The sequence below is a fragment of the Eubalaena glacialis genome, chromosome 15 (genome assembly GCF_028564815.1).
Source record: "Eubalaena glacialis isolate mEubGla1 chromosome 15, mEubGla1.1.hap2.+ XY, whole genome shotgun sequence".
NCBI classification, from domain to species: Eukaryota; Metazoa; Chordata; class Mammalia; order Artiodactyla; family Balaenidae; genus Eubalaena; species Eubalaena glacialis.
The window spans coordinates 53137177-53151433 of NC_083730.1; the positions used below are offsets into that span (position 1 = coordinate 53137177).

Sequence of the window (14257 nt, forward strand, 5' to 3'; positions counted from 1 at the left end):
ACATACTAGCTGTGTGATTGAAGGCAAGTTACTTAGCTTTTACAGGCCTGTTAAATAAAAATAACACTATTTTCCTCATAGGATGTTGTGAGACGTAAGGAAAGCACTTAGCACAGAGCCTGGCACATAGGATGGATACCAAAATGTTGGTTTCCTTCCCTTCATTGAAAAAATGCAGGGTTGGGGCTTCCCTGGTGGCGCAGTGGTTGAGAATCTGCCTGCCAATGCAGGGGATACGGGTTCGAGCCCTGGTCTGGGAGGATCCCACATGCCGAGGAGCACCTGGGGCCGTGAGCCACAACTACTGAGCCTGCGCGTCTGGAGCCTGTGCTCCGCAACAAGAGAGGCCGCGATAGTGAGAGGCCCGCGCACCACGATGAAGAGTGGCCCCCGCTTGCCACAACTAGGGAAAGCCCTCGCACAGAAACGAAGACCCAACACAGCCATAAATAAATAAATAAACAAATATTTTAAAAAAAAAAATGCAGGGTTGTACTGATGACATCAAAGTAACCCAAGTGGCTTTTCTTTTTCTCTGAAAACATAAAGACTTTCCCCCCTCCTCTCCATATTAAGCCTGCAAGCCATGCACTAAAATTACCCTAATGGGATGGAAAAGAACCAGTTTTCTAGCATTAGTTTTTGCTGTATGTACTCAACCATAGCCACTAATGGTTTACAATCAGCCCTCATTCCAAAAGCACTTATTAAACGTTCCCCAAACCCTCTTTCACTATGTCTAGCTCAGGGTTTATCTCATCTACTGATTTATTTTACTTTGAGTATATTTTTTCATTTCCACAAGTTTTACTTAGATCTTTTCATATTTACCTCTTCTTGTTTGGTTTCTGGTGTTTTAAATTTTTTTCTAATTTCTTGTTCCTTCTACTGGATGTTATTCTTTAAAGTAATTTTCAGATTGTCCTATGATTTTCATTTTCTCTAAAGGGAACTCATCACTTGACTGTTGCTTCTGCTGCATGTCTTTCTTATTATCTGTCTGTTACAGTGTTTGCAGGCTCCTTCTGAGAGGGAGATTTCTTCTTCTCCCTGCACTCTCTGTGCCCTGTCCAGTGATCTTGTGGTCATCATCACTCCCACCCCAGAACCCCCAGTCCAGGACCAGATGTTACATTGACAGCTTAGGACCTGCACATTATGGTAATAGTGAGAATGTCACATTTCAGCACAGATCCTGGTTTGTGAGTCTTGTCCACATCCTGGCTGCAAGGTTGTCCTTTCTTAGGTTCTCATACAGCCATTGCCCAACAATGGGAATTGGAAAGTTTCAAGGTTGCTTCTTCAGCCTCCATTTATAGGCAGAAGAGCCCCCGTTTTCCCCCCAGGGAGCCTGACTCTGGCCCGTGGGGCACTTTCGGCCCTAGTACTTCTTAGGATACCCTCTTGACCACCTTCTTTCCAACTGTACATAGTACATGTTCTGAGCTATGAAACAGACATCAACACATTTAAGAGAACTGGAATCATAAAGTATGTTCTCTGACCCCAAAAAAGTTAAACTAGAAATCAGTAACAGAGAGTTATCTGGAAAATCTCCAATTTAGAAATTAAACAATACAGTTCTAGTCACAAGAGGAATTAGAAAATTTTTCTTTTTTCTTTGGCCACGCTGCGTGGCTTGTGGGGTCTCAGTTCCCAACCAGGGACTGAACCCGGGCCACAGCAGTGAAAGCCCAGAATCCTCACCACTAGGCCACTAGGGAATTCCCTAGAAAATCTTTTGAATTGAATGAAAATGAAAACACAACATTTTAAAATGTGTGGAATACAGCTAAAGCAGTGCTTAGGGGAAAACTTATAGCACTAAATGCTTATATTAAGAAAGGTTTTGGATCAGTAAATAAGCTTTTATCTTAAGAAACTAGAAAATGAATGGCAAACTGAACCCAAAGCAAGCAGAAGGAAGAAAAGATATGGATAAGAACAAAAGTCAATGAAACTGAAAACTGAAAAACAGCAGAGAGAAATCAATAAAATTGATAAACCTCTAGCCAGAATAATCAAAAAAAGAGATAAGACACAAATGACCAATAACCAGAATGAATGAGAAAGCATCACTACAGATTTTGCAGATATTAAAAGGATAAGGAGAAATTATAAACAACTGTATTGCAATACATTTGGTAATTTAGATGAAATAGAAAAATTGTTTGAAAGGCACAAATTACTAAATATCACTCAAGAAGAAATAGATAAATCCTAATTGTCCCATATCTGTTTTTTAATTGATCTTATAGTTTAATTAAAAAAAAACTTTCAACAAAGAAAATCCCAGGTCCACATGGCTTCACTGGAAAATTCCATCAAACATTTAAAGAAGAATTAATAACAACTGTACTCAAATTCGTACAAGTCTTCTGAATGCAAAACAGTGAGCTAAAGATTATGAGAAAAATGAGCCCAAAAATATTCAGTACGTAAGGAATGTTCACTTAGAAGTGTTAGTTTTGTGTGTTCACTGGTACTTTTCACCAGTAAAAATCTAATCTTCATATCAGAGGAAGGAGGACAGCCCCCCTGAGCCTTAAGTGGAGTCAAGTTCCCCCCTTCCTCACGTGAGGAGTATTCGTTAACGCAGCATCTCTCTTCACCCACTATCTGCTCTGGGCCAGGCATCATGCTGGACCCACAGGGTACTTACCCTCAGGTCCTTGGTCTGGGTCTCCAAGTGCCTCATCTGCTCCAGGGTCCCCACGCTGGCACTCAGGCCCTGCAGCTGAGACTTGACCAGGAGGAGCTCGTCCTCCATGGTGGCCAGGTCGTTTAAGAGCGTCATCACACAGCTGTCACAATCTGTGGGGGCCGCAATCAAAGGCACAAGTGCTGTGGGCTGGAGCCACAGGAATGCAAACAGAGCCCCAGGGCTGTGCCGCCCAGTCAATGCGCACACAGCCCATCACAGGCAAAAATCACAATCCTGGACTTCTCCGGGAAAGATGCAGATTCTGAAAAAGGGAGATCTCTGGACAGGGGGCATTTGACAAAGAAATGGTGGAATGGGGAAAAAGGGTGAGGGCGGTCAAAAGGTACAAACTTCCAGTTATACGATAAGTAAGTTCTTGGGATGTAACGTACAGCACAGTGACTATAGTTAACGACACTGTATTACATATTTGAAAGTTGCTAAAAGAGTAGATCTTAAAAATTCTTAATGCAAGACAGAAAATTTGTAACTGTGTGAGGTGATGGAAGTTAACTAAGTTAATTGTGGTGATCATTTCACAACATATACATATATCAAATCATTATGTTATATATTTTAATACAATGTTGCATGTCAATTATATCTCAATAAAACTGGGCAAAAAAAGAAATGGTGAATCTATTCAACTTGTTGTTTATTTTGTATGTGGGAAAAGAGTAATAAATAGTTTTTATTTATTGAGTGCTTGCTACTTACCAAGAATCATGGTAAGGGATTTATAAGCATTTTTCCAACAGCTATATGAGGTTGGTATAGTTATTACCAACCTCAGTTTTACCATTTGACAAATGATGAAACCAAGGCTTGAAGAAGTAAGGTCATTTGCACGAGGTCATACAGATTTTAGTTGACAGAGGCTGGATGTGACCCTAAGTAGCCCTCCTTCCACCACCTCCCACCACTGCTTTCCCAGACTTGAAACTGCATGTCCCAGTGTAGGGCTCACGGATCTTAAGCTGAACCCCACAACTTGGAAAGGAGGGGGCCCTTTCTCTTCTCACCGTCACATTCTTCTCCAGGGCCACCGTCTTTGAGTTCTTGGTTTATGCAGTCTGAAATGAGGAGTAACCAGAGAAGACAGCGTTATTAAACTAATTCTTCATGTGCTTTTTAACTTGGCTTTCGGGAAAGCTAGTTTTGTGTTCAGTCACCTGACCACACAGCATTGCCGGCTCTTCCCTTTTCCCTCCCTCCTCGGTGCCATTGCTTGGGGAGCTGTCTCATCTCCCAGCAATCTTGCTACAAGAACTTCTCTTGTGGCCTCTCTGATTATATATTCAGTTTCTTCTCTACAAAGGGTCATGCCATTCTTATGAAATGAAAACTCCTAATCGTTAGTGTTGTCCTCATTTGGTAGCCTCCTATACAACTGCGGATGTCTCTTCTAATATCATTCAAGAACATTCAATAGACACTGAGCACCTTTGAGCATTCCCAGTGTGCCATGGCCCTGTGCTAGGGGCAGGAATACAAAGATAGCAAGGTAAAAGTCTCTGCTGTCCTGTAGTTTAATGGTCCTATGGGGGAGACAGGCACATTTCACAACAGTGTGACAGATGCTGTAAGTGAGATATGCACACAAAGTTAGTGGACCGACTCCACCACCTACCGCTCACATATGCTGAATAATGAGGTTCTCAGCTATAGACAGGAAAGCCTAATGGTCATCCCTGGACATTCTTTACTCCTCCCACTTCTACTCCTTTCCCCATACCATGCATTCTTAAGCTGAAATGCCCTCTCATTTTCCTGTGAAAAATCATCCGACTTTATTAAAGGAAAACTCTAAGCTTGAAATTTTCCTAGACATGCTACAGGGAGGCTTTCAGGTGTGTTCTCAGCAGTCACACCTTGTGTGTATACACATACGTTTTGAACCACATTTATTTTTAATTGTAAAAAAATATATAAGTTCACTATGGAAAATTTGGGAAAATCAGCAAAATGAGATAAAACATTATCCTTGATCCTACCACTCAAAGACAATAAGCGTCTCTTCACAGTATATTTGTAGACATTTTATTATATGTAATCATAGGTTTCTCTTACTCGTCCTTTTCAAAAAATCTTTTACTCACTCTTATATGGACATATAGCTGTGTCACTTTTATTTCCTCAATTAGACCGTAAATGCCTTACAGGCAGGAAACATGGTTTTATTTCCTTCACAAACTCCTGCAAACACAATATACGGGGGACTTGGCTTATGAGGAGGATTGATTTATCAGTGCAATTTTCTCAACAAGTTTGAGTTTTGACCACCAAGGAATCTGTACGTTATTAACTGAAAGAAAGAATGAAAAAGAGGGAAAAAAGCTCACAGGAACAAACGTGTCTCACATGTGAGCATTTCCTTCCATTTCTAGAACAAATAGTTCCCATCCTCATTTTAGGTTGGTTACTTTTGTTATTAGAAAAGGCATTCATCTCACGAGTACGATGTGTCTGATGTCGAAACTTCTCCTGAACACCCCCAGTGACAGTAGAACTCATCTCCTTTTAAACCAGTCCTTCTCATCTTTAAACATTTGACACTTCTTCTTCAGAATGATTTAAAATAGATCTCCCTCTAGCTTCCACTCCTGGATGTGAGTTCTCCATACCTTAAGTCACACAGAACAAGACCCACCCTTCTCCCACACATGTGCCTTTCAGATCCGTCCTTTCCAAGTCTCCTTTCCACCGTGCTGTCAGTCCTTCCTCATGTCACAGGGCTCCACGTCCCTTCACAGCCTCACCTTCTTTCTGAACAAACTTGTAGCTTGTCTATTGCCTTGTAAAGACACGGGCCCCTCGTGGGGACTTGCATGGGCAGCGGACCAGGGAACAATGGCAGGCCACCTGGTTTTGGACACTAGAACTCAGTGGAGATAGTACAAGGCGTCTAAGGGGCCACGTTACCCTCTTGATTCATATTGAACTCACCGCTGACTGAAACCTTAGCCACGTCTCATTTATCACAAACTTATTTTTTTTTCCATTCAACTATAGGACTGACTGCATGCTTACCCCAACATAATTTTGTCTGGTTAGAACTGGCTCCTCATTCCAGGCTGTTGAGGCCTTATTTTATTCTAAATGTGTCATAGGAGGCATTTGCTAGCTCCTCCAACTTTGTGTCACCTGATAACTGGGTGGGCAGGCCTTCTATATTTCCATTCAAGTCAACAATGTTGAACAAGACGGAGCCCAGATGAAGCCCCAAACGTGACAACAGACACCTCGTTCTAGACCGATAAGGCTCCATTTACTCTGCATTCCTTTGGGAACAGTCATTTGAATGGATCTAATCTACACATCCAGGGTTTAGTTCTTCATCTTGTCTATAAGATGAAAGATTTTATCTAAGGATTTGGCATTGCACTATATCAATGGCATTTTCCTGATAAACCACATTAATATTCTCCATCAAAGAAGGACGTGGAGAGTCTTCCTGTTTTTCCAACTTCCTTTTTTTCCTAATGAACCTATACTAGCTCCCAGTTAATGTTTTTTTCTTGGTATGTAAAATCCATCTCAATTATACACCCACATCCTAGAACAGTTATTGCTTTAAGAGAAAGAGCACTCTGACTTCTTCAGATACATGCACGAAGGAAGCTGATGAGATGATTACCTTATAATGTCAAAGGGAGATCTCAGCAAAAATCACCAAAATATCTGAAATTATTTTGGCTATAATTAGTGAAGTTTTAAAAACAATTTACCTTAAAAAAAAAACCTACTTGAAGTAAGTTATTCATCAAACCTGTGAATACTACCTAAGCATTTCCAACTTTATCAAAACAAGGGGACAACTTGTTAGCTGGAATTGTGTGTGTGCTTGCTGAAAATGCTTGCTTGGCTTCTTTGCCAGCTATTTTATACCAGTTTGATAAAGGTAGGTTAACAGAAGTGTGAGTCGATCTTACCTCCCGTCAGGGGGTCACAACTGCCCAAATGGCCATTGCTGTTACAGCTGCATGGTTGGCAGCTGCCTCCAAATTTCTGGGGATTTCCAAAATATCCTGGTGCACACCTACACAGAATAGAGAAAAAGAGGGGAAACACCCAAAGGGCTCATCATTTATTCCACCCAATTTCTCAACTTCTAGCTCCCTGTTTGGGATATTGTAACCCTATGAGAGGAAGGGCTGACATAGATTTGCAAGAGTGAATGTGTCTCAGTACAGAGCCATTTATGACTTGAATGAGAATGGTGAGGGGGGGGGAGGCAGGCAGAGATTGCTCCCTTCCTCCTTGACACCCCAGATGACAAGGTCCTCAATCATCCCGACAGCCAAATGGCAGATGAACAAAATGCATACAGGAGCCAGTGGTTTGACCAATACGGAAATCAGGGGCGGGTGAACTTTACGCAAGAGTTGTGTTCCTGAAGATATCACACAAATACACACTGCTTAATTTATGCCTAATTTCCTCAAAGAAAAAAATTAAAGTAAAATTCATATAATTTCAATATTTTGCATAAAGGGGGATTTTATTAATATTTCCTATTGTATATTTCAAGTCTGCATAATTCACATTTATTTGCTCTAATTGCTGCAGTGATATACATAAGGGGCTTAAACAACTGAGCAGTTACAACTGCCACCTTGGCCTGAGCCTTTATTATTCTAGATGATTTAGTGATGGGAATTCAGTTCCTTATTTATAAGGTAAAAGATCATATTTCCTCGATTGTGAGTTTCTGTCTTCTTCAAAAAATAACACAGGGCTTCCCTGGTGGCACAGTGGTTAAGAATCTGCCTGCCAATGCAGGGGACAGGGGTTCAAGCCCTGGTCCGGGAAGATCCCACATGCCACAGAGCAGCTAAGTCCATGTGCCACAACTACCGAAGCCTGCATGCCTAAAGCCCGTGCTCCGCAACAAGAAAAGCCACCGCAATGAGAAGCCCGCTCGCCGCAACTAGAGAAAGCCCACGCTCAGCAACGAAGACCCAACGCAGCCATAAATAAATAAATAAATAAATAAATAAATTAGTTAATTAAAAAAAATAACACAAACACATGTTAATGTTTCTGGAACTGGGATGTAAATTAAAATATTTCTGTTCATTAGCAAAATTCCACTCCCACTCTATCCCCCCAAAATTGTCATTAAATTGATGTGTGTGTGGTGTTTTATCGTCAATGGAATCGATAGAATGAAGGAAATATGGCATTTGACTTTCTCAAATTTAAGCTTTTCATCAAAGGACTTTGATGCAATTTAAATATGCTTTACCAATGGATAAACTGGTGATATAGCGCAAAGGACACGGATTTTTTGTTTTGTTTTTTTGGTTTTTATTTTAACATCTTTATTGGAGTATAATTGCTTTACAATGGTGTGTTAGTTTCTGCTGTATAACAAAGTGAATGGGAGATTTTTTTTTTTTTTAATATTTATTTATTTATTTTGGCTGCACCGGGTCTTAGTTGCAGCATGCAGGGTTGCGGATTTCTTAGTTGTGGCTGGCATGTGGGATCTAGTTCTCCGACCAGGGATCGAACCCGGGCCCCCTGCACTGGGAGCGCAGAGTCCTACCAACTGGACCACCGGGGAAGTCAGGACACGGGTTTTGAATCAGGAAGATCTGGCTAGATCTCCATCTCCACCACAGTCCATGTAATCTTGGGCTGTTATCTTGACCCCTCAAGCTTCCATTTCTTCATATTCCTCTTATGAAAATGTTAAGCTCCATGAGGATGTGGATTTTTTTGGGGGGGCTGTTTTGCTCACTGATGCATCCCTAGCACCTGGGATAATGCCTGGACCCATATTAGGTGTCAGATATAAGTATATGCTGAATGAATGAATGAAAAATTGTACTAACAATACCTATTTTGGTGGATGGATATAAGATAAAAGATAATATAGTAAAGAATCTAGTACAATGCCTGCACATAGTAGACTTTCAGTAAAAGGTAGCTACTGCTACTTTAAGACATGATGAAATATTAATATATATGTACGTATGTATAATTGGTGTCATTTGGAATTCTACATTTCGGAAAATGGATAGGAAGCAGAAAACACATGTATTCCCTAATTATCAAGAAGGTAACTAAGCTGAGGTGGCTTATCCAAGTCTACTAAGCAGGTTGTCCTAATAATAGGGCTTTATTTGAAGTGACTGGCCCCATATTCTGCCTAACAAACCATGCTACGCAAAAGATCTCGGTTTAAAATACTTTTTCTTTAGAGTCTCACCTACATCTAAACTTTCTATGTAAAAGATACATATTTACAAAATACCTAATTTAAAGTTACATAAACATTCAGGAAGTTTGATTCTGCTTCTTCTTTAATCTTGCAAAGCATTAGTTACCGATTATGAGAAATAACTGGTTCTTTTATTCTCATTTTATGGTAGTGCTAAACACAATGGACTAAACTAAAACTTCCTGATTTCATAGATGACATTGGTACAGCAAATAAAGAGCAGACAGCACGTCTGTCATATGTGGCTCTGAGTGGCCAAGGGAGAAATGTGTCCCAGAGCACAGGGTGAGGAGGGAAGCCTTTCCTATTCCCTCCCCACCTTTGCCCAGCTAGCTCCTGCATATATGCTTACTTTTCACCTTACTCTGTGCTTGTATTTATCATTGCATAGTTAACCACTAGTGCCAGATGACGTCTGGCAGCCTGGCACAGAGTGGATGCTCAGTAAGTGTTAACAAATGAAAAAATTTGACATTAAAATGGCATTAAGCTGTGGAAAAGTTTTAGAAAAAAAAACAATAGCTTGCTTTCCTGAGACATCAAACTTAACAAACCTAAGCTGAGAAAACTGTTAATTAAGAATTTCCCTTTTCAAATCAGCTGCCTGTCAAATGGATGTCTCCACCAGCCTGGTGCTGTTTTCCACTTCACTGTTTGTGCAGAACCATAAGGAGGATTAAATTAGGAAGCCTCTCCCAGGTGGGAGTCGCATAGCTTTTAGATCACGGAGCCTGGAAGACCCTCCCAAGCCCATTCCCCACCCCAGCTGTCCTTCCTTTCTCAGTGTAGCTGCCCCTTCCGTCCCTCACCCGTCAGGGCTGGTTGATGCCCCTCCTGCTGCAGCCTGATTTAGCCCGGTTATGTTCTCTCTCTATTTTAACAGTGTATTTGTACCTCTGTCCACCACTAGACTGGAAACCCCTTGAGGGCAGAGTCTGTGCTCTGGTTGCTGATGTGTTTCTAATGCTTAGCACAGGGCCAGGCATATACTAGGATCTCCATCCATTTTTCATTGAAGAAAAGAATGAATAATAGATGTGAGGCAAGTGTGGGCAATGTTCCTCCAAGTGTGGGCAGAAATGAAAAACAGAAGAACTTTGAATTGCTCCTTTTTACCATAGAATAGTGTCAGACCCTCAGCTGATGCCCACAACAAGGCACTGCCTCCTTCCACCCGTGGCAGGTACACTCTAGGCCCTTGGACTTTCTTGCATTACTTCCCTGCCCTGAGCTGCCTTCCCCCTCCACCTCCCAGCTCCACTGGGTTCTATTCATCCCTTTGACCTACCTAAGTCCCACCTTGTCCATAAAATGTTTCAGATAACCGCAGTCTAGAGTAGCCCTCCCTTACTATGAAATCCAGTTGAATTAATTTTGTTTTTGTTTTTTATTTTTAAGTAAAATTCTTCTAAAGTTATCCAGAAAAATAATATGCCAGAATGGTTCAGGAAAAAATTTAAATAAGGGTTACGAGGGGAGCCTTGCTTAACCAAATAGTCAAAGTCATTTTATAGTTTCAGAAATGATATAGAAGTGATAATGGCACAAGAACCAAATAAAATGTACAAAACAAATCCAAGTTCGTATAGAAATTTTGTACACATTTACAGGACTTCCCTGGTGGCTCAGTGGTTAAGAATCCGCCTGCCAATGCAGGGGACAGGGGTTCAAGCCCTGGTCCGGGAAGATCCCACATGCCGTGGAGCAACTAAGCCCGTGCGCCACAACTACTGAGCCTGTGCTCTAGAGCCCATGAGCCACAACTGCTGAGCCCGCGTGCCACAACTACTGAGCCACCTAGAGCCCATGCTCTGCAACAAGAGAAGCCACCGCAATGAGAAGCCCGCGCACCGCAGCGAAGAGTAGTCTGCGCTCACCATAACTAGAAAAAGCCTGCGTGCGGCAACAAAGATCCAACACAGCCAAAAAATAAATAAAAACTAAAATATAAAATAAAATCTGAAATCAAACCCCTAATTAAAAAAAAGAAATTCTGTACACATTTAGCTTTAGTGAATTCAACTAAAGGTACTTAGCCAAAGAGGGATGAGAGGATGAGAGCATGAGTGTAAGGGAAGAACAGCTGGAGTGACTGTCCCCATCACTCAGTGAGCACACGTCCTGCAGTGAGCGTGACATGAGAGATGTGAACCTGCTATTCTCCCAGCTGGTCTAGTTTCCCTGTGCCTCTCCTAGAGTGACTGTTTCACCCTACAGAGTGTGGTTCTGGGTGTAACCAAATGACATGTGCATTTCATGCAACATGGCCCCTGTATTACTGAGACATGGGACACTGGGATACTCAAGGTTATTCCAGCTCCAGTCAATTTTTGCCTGACATGTAGACCCTAAATCTATCTGCCCTGCGAGATGCAATACCACAAAAAAGTTGAGGTTCCAAATTTTCACCAACATCAAGATTTGAATGTAAGAAATAAAACCAGAAAAGTACTAAAACAAAATATGCATAAACATTTAAATAACCTAAGCCTGACACTAATGGCTGAAACCCTAAAGAATAAAAGAGTAGGTACAAATATAATAAAACTTAACTATTGCAGATCTAGAATTGACAAAACAAAACCAAAAAATATACAAATGAAAAACAAAACTGAGAAGTATATTTGCAATATATAGTACGAAGCATTAGTTTCCTCTAAAAGATTTGTACAAATCAACAAAAAAATAAAAGAACATTCCACTAGAAAAAAATGGGTAAAAGACCTGGAAATCAATTCAAAAAAAAAGATTTATAAATGGTCAATAAGCACATGAAAAAATCCAACCTAATTATTACCAAAAAATGTAAAATAAAATGACATACAATGTTTCCCTATCAAACTGACAATATTTTAAAAAAGTGAACAGTCTTAGTATCCACTGGAGGCAGGCAGTTGCTCTTTGGCTGCTAGTAGGATGGTAAACAGATACAATCTTTCTGGAGGGCAATTTTGCAAAATGTATCAAAAGCCTGAAAAATGTCCCTAGGCTTTTGCCCAAGGGATCGCTTCTATAATTACATCTTAAGGATTTATGTACACAAATATTTAGCTAAAAGGATTCACTTTTAGTGCTGCTTTGAATGGAAAACAGTAAAACTATTTCAAAGGCCAGTAGTGGGGGATTATGGAACTTCAGTGGAACTTCCTGGTCCTGACGTGATGTTATCAATGAACACTTATTGATATGGAAATATACTACTAACATACTATTAGATGAGAAAACAAAACAGAAAGCAAAATAGGAATCTACCTTTTTCTTTTAAGAAAAAGTCTATGCACATAGAACTGATCTGTAAGAATATACAACAAGCCCTGTAGGTGGGCAGGCATGAGCATAGGGCAATTGCAGGGGTATGGTACATATTAGTTCTCTGCCTTATTAGTTCTTTGCTCACCTGTATTACATCATTTCTATAATAATTATGTATTGATCTTATATTAAAGTTATTTTAAATTTTAAAATGTTATCCATATGATTCATCTGTTATACTGTTACTTTTCCAGATATATGTGTGCTCTCTTCCCCTCTAGATGACAAGTACCTTCTATAGCCTTCACAATACTTGGCAGTGCCCTGGGCATAGTAGCTAATCATGAAATACTGTTCAGGAAAAATAAAGCTTGGCTCTGTGGCCCTTTATGATCAAGTATGTACTTTCCATTTTGTAACACGTATTCTTTTGTTTCACAAACACCTATTATATGAATAGTACCACACTAGGCACTAGGGGTTCAGAAATGAGTGAGACACAGGCTGTCCTGCAAGTGTCCATAATGTCGTGTGGGCATTAAGAGGGGTGTGTGTGTAGGAATATCTAGGGCTGCTGATATGTGTGCGTGTGTAGGAGTATGCAGAGTTGTACGTTTGTGTACAGGCAAGTAGGGATGTGTATATGTGGGGATAGGAGTATGTAGGGATGAGTTTATATGGCGGTACGAGTATATAGATACATGTTGGGGGGGTGTATGTAGGGGTGTGCCCGGGAGTAGGGGTATGTATAGGTATGTAGAGGGGTGTTTGCTGGAGCGTATAGGACTGTGACATATTGGACCTCATTCTCAAATGGCTGAAACAGGTACAAAACAAGAAAGAGAAGGAAGTTAATGATTTACTAAGTGAGCACGCTTGTATTTTTCCCAAGAGACTTTTTTCCAGCCTCAATGAAACCAGCAGCCCCAGCCCTAGCTCTGAGCCTCAACCCAGCAGAGCCCCACTTACAGCCAGGGTGCCTGCAGCAGCCTGCCGGAAGAGCCCACCCCTACCTGCAAGACGGGGGAGGAGAGAAGGGGGCGGGGGAGGGGCGGCACCCACCTTTCGCATTGTGTTCCTGTGTATCCAGGTTTGCAGGAGCACTTCACCTTTCCCCCAGTCACAACACAGCCGGTGGCAAAACTTGAAGAAAGACAGAGAAAAACCCCAGTAAAAACATAAGCTGATAGACTTTACGCTCATTATTTTTTGCCACAAAGAACCTGACTTGCCTTAAGTGAAATTGGAAACCAAGTGTCTGGCTACCTTTTGTGTGAAGAAAATTTTGCCCATCAAAACTTGTAGAGATAATGATGAATGCCTTCAGCTGACATCAGGCAAATTTGGCTGAATAAGGACTGAAGGCATTTACTTTGTCTCAGTTTTTGGCTTGGAGAAATACATTCCTTCCCTTAAGACAGAGTAAAGTAACACACTTTGGAAGAGATGATTAGGACAGCATTTTTCCAGAATTAACAAGGAAGGAATAAAACAAGTCCAGGCAGAAAAAAAAGAACAGAGAGTTCTGATTCTTTAAAGAAAAAATTTTTTCTCCTTGTTTATTCTAGTTCTTTTATATTGGGCACAATCCCTTCTGGGAAGAAACAGTGGTAGGTGGGCCAGGCCCTCAGAGCCTCAGAGGCAACTAAAACACAGAGCATGCTCAATGCCCAGGTATTTCTGTGGGCACAGCTGTTGGGGATTTTCACACTTTTCCCATCAGGCTGTTGGAATTTCAATTCCCTTTCAGTTCTGAACTGGTGTATTTTGAGAAGCTTCTTTAAAATAAAATTAAACGAAGAGACCATGAAAAAGTCTTGTTCCTTACGGAATGTCTGTGACTACTGAACATTACACTGACATAAATCTGAGGGGAAATAACTCCATTTATCTTTGGCTGGTAAAAGAATTCTTATTTGGGGAGCTTCTCTTGGCCAATTAGATACAGTTACACCTCTAAAGGGACAGTTAGAAATTTGTCAGCAGTATTAATATCGCCAGAAGGAGAAATAGAAAAAATAGGGTTTTACTGATAAATCTTAGGAACTGAATGTTACTTAAACTGCACAGAA

At 40.9% G+C, this 14257-nt stretch overlaps 1 protein-coding gene across 3 annotated transcripts in view; it reads right to left on the reverse strand.

Annotated features, from left to right (window-relative positions):
* LAMA3 (laminin subunit alpha 3) overlaps positions 1–14257 on the reverse strand; it is a 233763-nt gene that overhangs the window by 51803 nt on the left and 167703 nt on the right. For all 3 annotated transcript variants that reach the window (XM_061170276.1, XM_061170275.1, XM_061170277.1), the window contains 4 exons: positions 13248–13328; positions 6637–6743; positions 3727–3777; positions 2663–2814 (listed from right to left, as the gene is read on the reverse strand). In XM_061170276.1, coding sequence (XP_061026259.1) covers positions 2663–2814; positions 3727–3777; positions 6637–6743; positions 13248–13328 — 391 coding nt within the window. The remainder of the gene's footprint in view (positions 1–2662; positions 2815–3726; positions 3778–6636; positions 6744–13247; positions 13329–14257) is intronic.